Source organism: Cebus imitator, unplaced genomic scaffold (assembly GCF_001604975.1).
Source record: "Cebus imitator isolate Cc_AM_T3 unplaced genomic scaffold, Cebus_imitator-1.0 Scaffold657, whole genome shotgun sequence".
Lineage (NCBI taxonomy): Eukaryota > Metazoa > Chordata > Mammalia > Primates > Cebidae > Cebus > Cebus imitator.
The window spans coordinates 467,044-468,229 of NW_016107972.1; the positions used below are offsets into that span (position 1 = coordinate 467,044).

Below are 1,186 nucleotides of genomic sequence, written 5' to 3' on the forward strand. Positions count from 1 at the left end.
TTGCAACATTGTGCACCACCATCATTATCCATTTCTAAAACTTTTTAATCATAGAGACTCTGTAACCCTTAAACACTGACTCTTCATTCCCCCTTCCCCTCACCCTCTGTTTCCTGATTACCTCTATTCTACTTTCTGCCCTGATTAATTTGCCTATTCTAGGTACTTCATATAAGGGGAATCGTACAATCTTGGAATGGGATCATTAACCCTACATAACTCCCACTTTTTTGTGTTTGCTTGGTTTTGGTGTCGGGGTGGGAGGAGATGGACTTTGGAGACTGCTTTGTACACAGTGGAGCCCATTCTTTCCAGAGCAGAAGATGGGGTGCTGGGGAGTCCCTGGCCTCTCTGAGAGACTGGATTTGGCATGTGATCTAACATGACTGATGTTTTTATAAAACAGGGTAAATTTGGACAGAGAAAATTAACACCGAAGCGACAGCGACGCAAGATGGCAGCCACCACGGGCTCGGGAGTAAAAGTCCCTTGCAATTTCCGACTGTTGGAAGAACTCGAAGAAGGCCAGAAAGGAGTAGGAGATGGCACAGTTAGCTGGGGTCTAGAAGATGACAAAGACATGACACTTACAAGATGGACAGGGATGATAATTGGGCCTCCAAGAACAATTTATGAAAACCGAATATATAGCCTTAAAATAGAATGTGGACCTAAATACCCAGAAGCACCCCCCTTTGTAAGATTTGTAACAAAAATTAATATGAATGGAGTTAATAGTTCTAATGGAGTGGTGGACCCAAGAGCCATATCAGTGCTAGCAAAATGGCAGAATTCATATAGCATCAAAGTTGTCCTGCAAGAGCTTCGGCGCCTAATGATGTCTAAAGAAAATATGAAACTCCCTCAGCCACCTGAAGGACAGTATTACAGCAATTAATCAAAAAGAAAAACCACAGGCCCTTCCCTTCCCCCCCATTCGATTTAAGCAGTCTTCATTTTCCACAGTAGTAAATTTTCTAGATACGTCTTGTAGACCTCAAAGTACTGGAAAGGAAGCTCCCATTCAAAGGAAATTTATCTTAAGATACTGTAAATGATACTAACTTTTTGTCCATTTGAAATATATAAGTTGTGCTATAACAAATCATCCTGTCAAGTGTAACCACTGTCCACGTAGTTGAACTTCTGGGATCAAGAAAGTCTATTTAAATTGATTCCCATCATA

General features: G+C 41.2%; 1 protein-coding gene across 1 annotated transcript; it reads left to right on the plus strand.

The window, feature by feature from the left end:
• The first annotated feature begins 441 nt into the window (after nucleotides 1-441).
• LOC108295752 (ubiquitin-conjugating enzyme E2 variant 1-like) lies at nucleotides 442-1,105 on the plus strand. Its single transcript, XM_037734717.1, has one exon. It carries the CDS (start codon nucleotides 455-457, stop codon nucleotides 896-898), a length of 444 nt encoding a protein of 147 aa, XP_037590645.1. The 5' UTR covers nucleotides 442-454; the 3' UTR covers nucleotides 899-1,105.
• The last annotated feature ends 81 nt before the right edge of the window (nucleotides 1,106-1,186 follow it).

Bases quoted from the DNA above. Each gene is read 5' to 3' on its own strand.
- LOC108295752 (XM_037734717.1), top strand. From the start codon at position 455: ATGGCAGCCACCACGGGCTCGGGAGTAAAAGTCCCTTGCAATTTCCGA.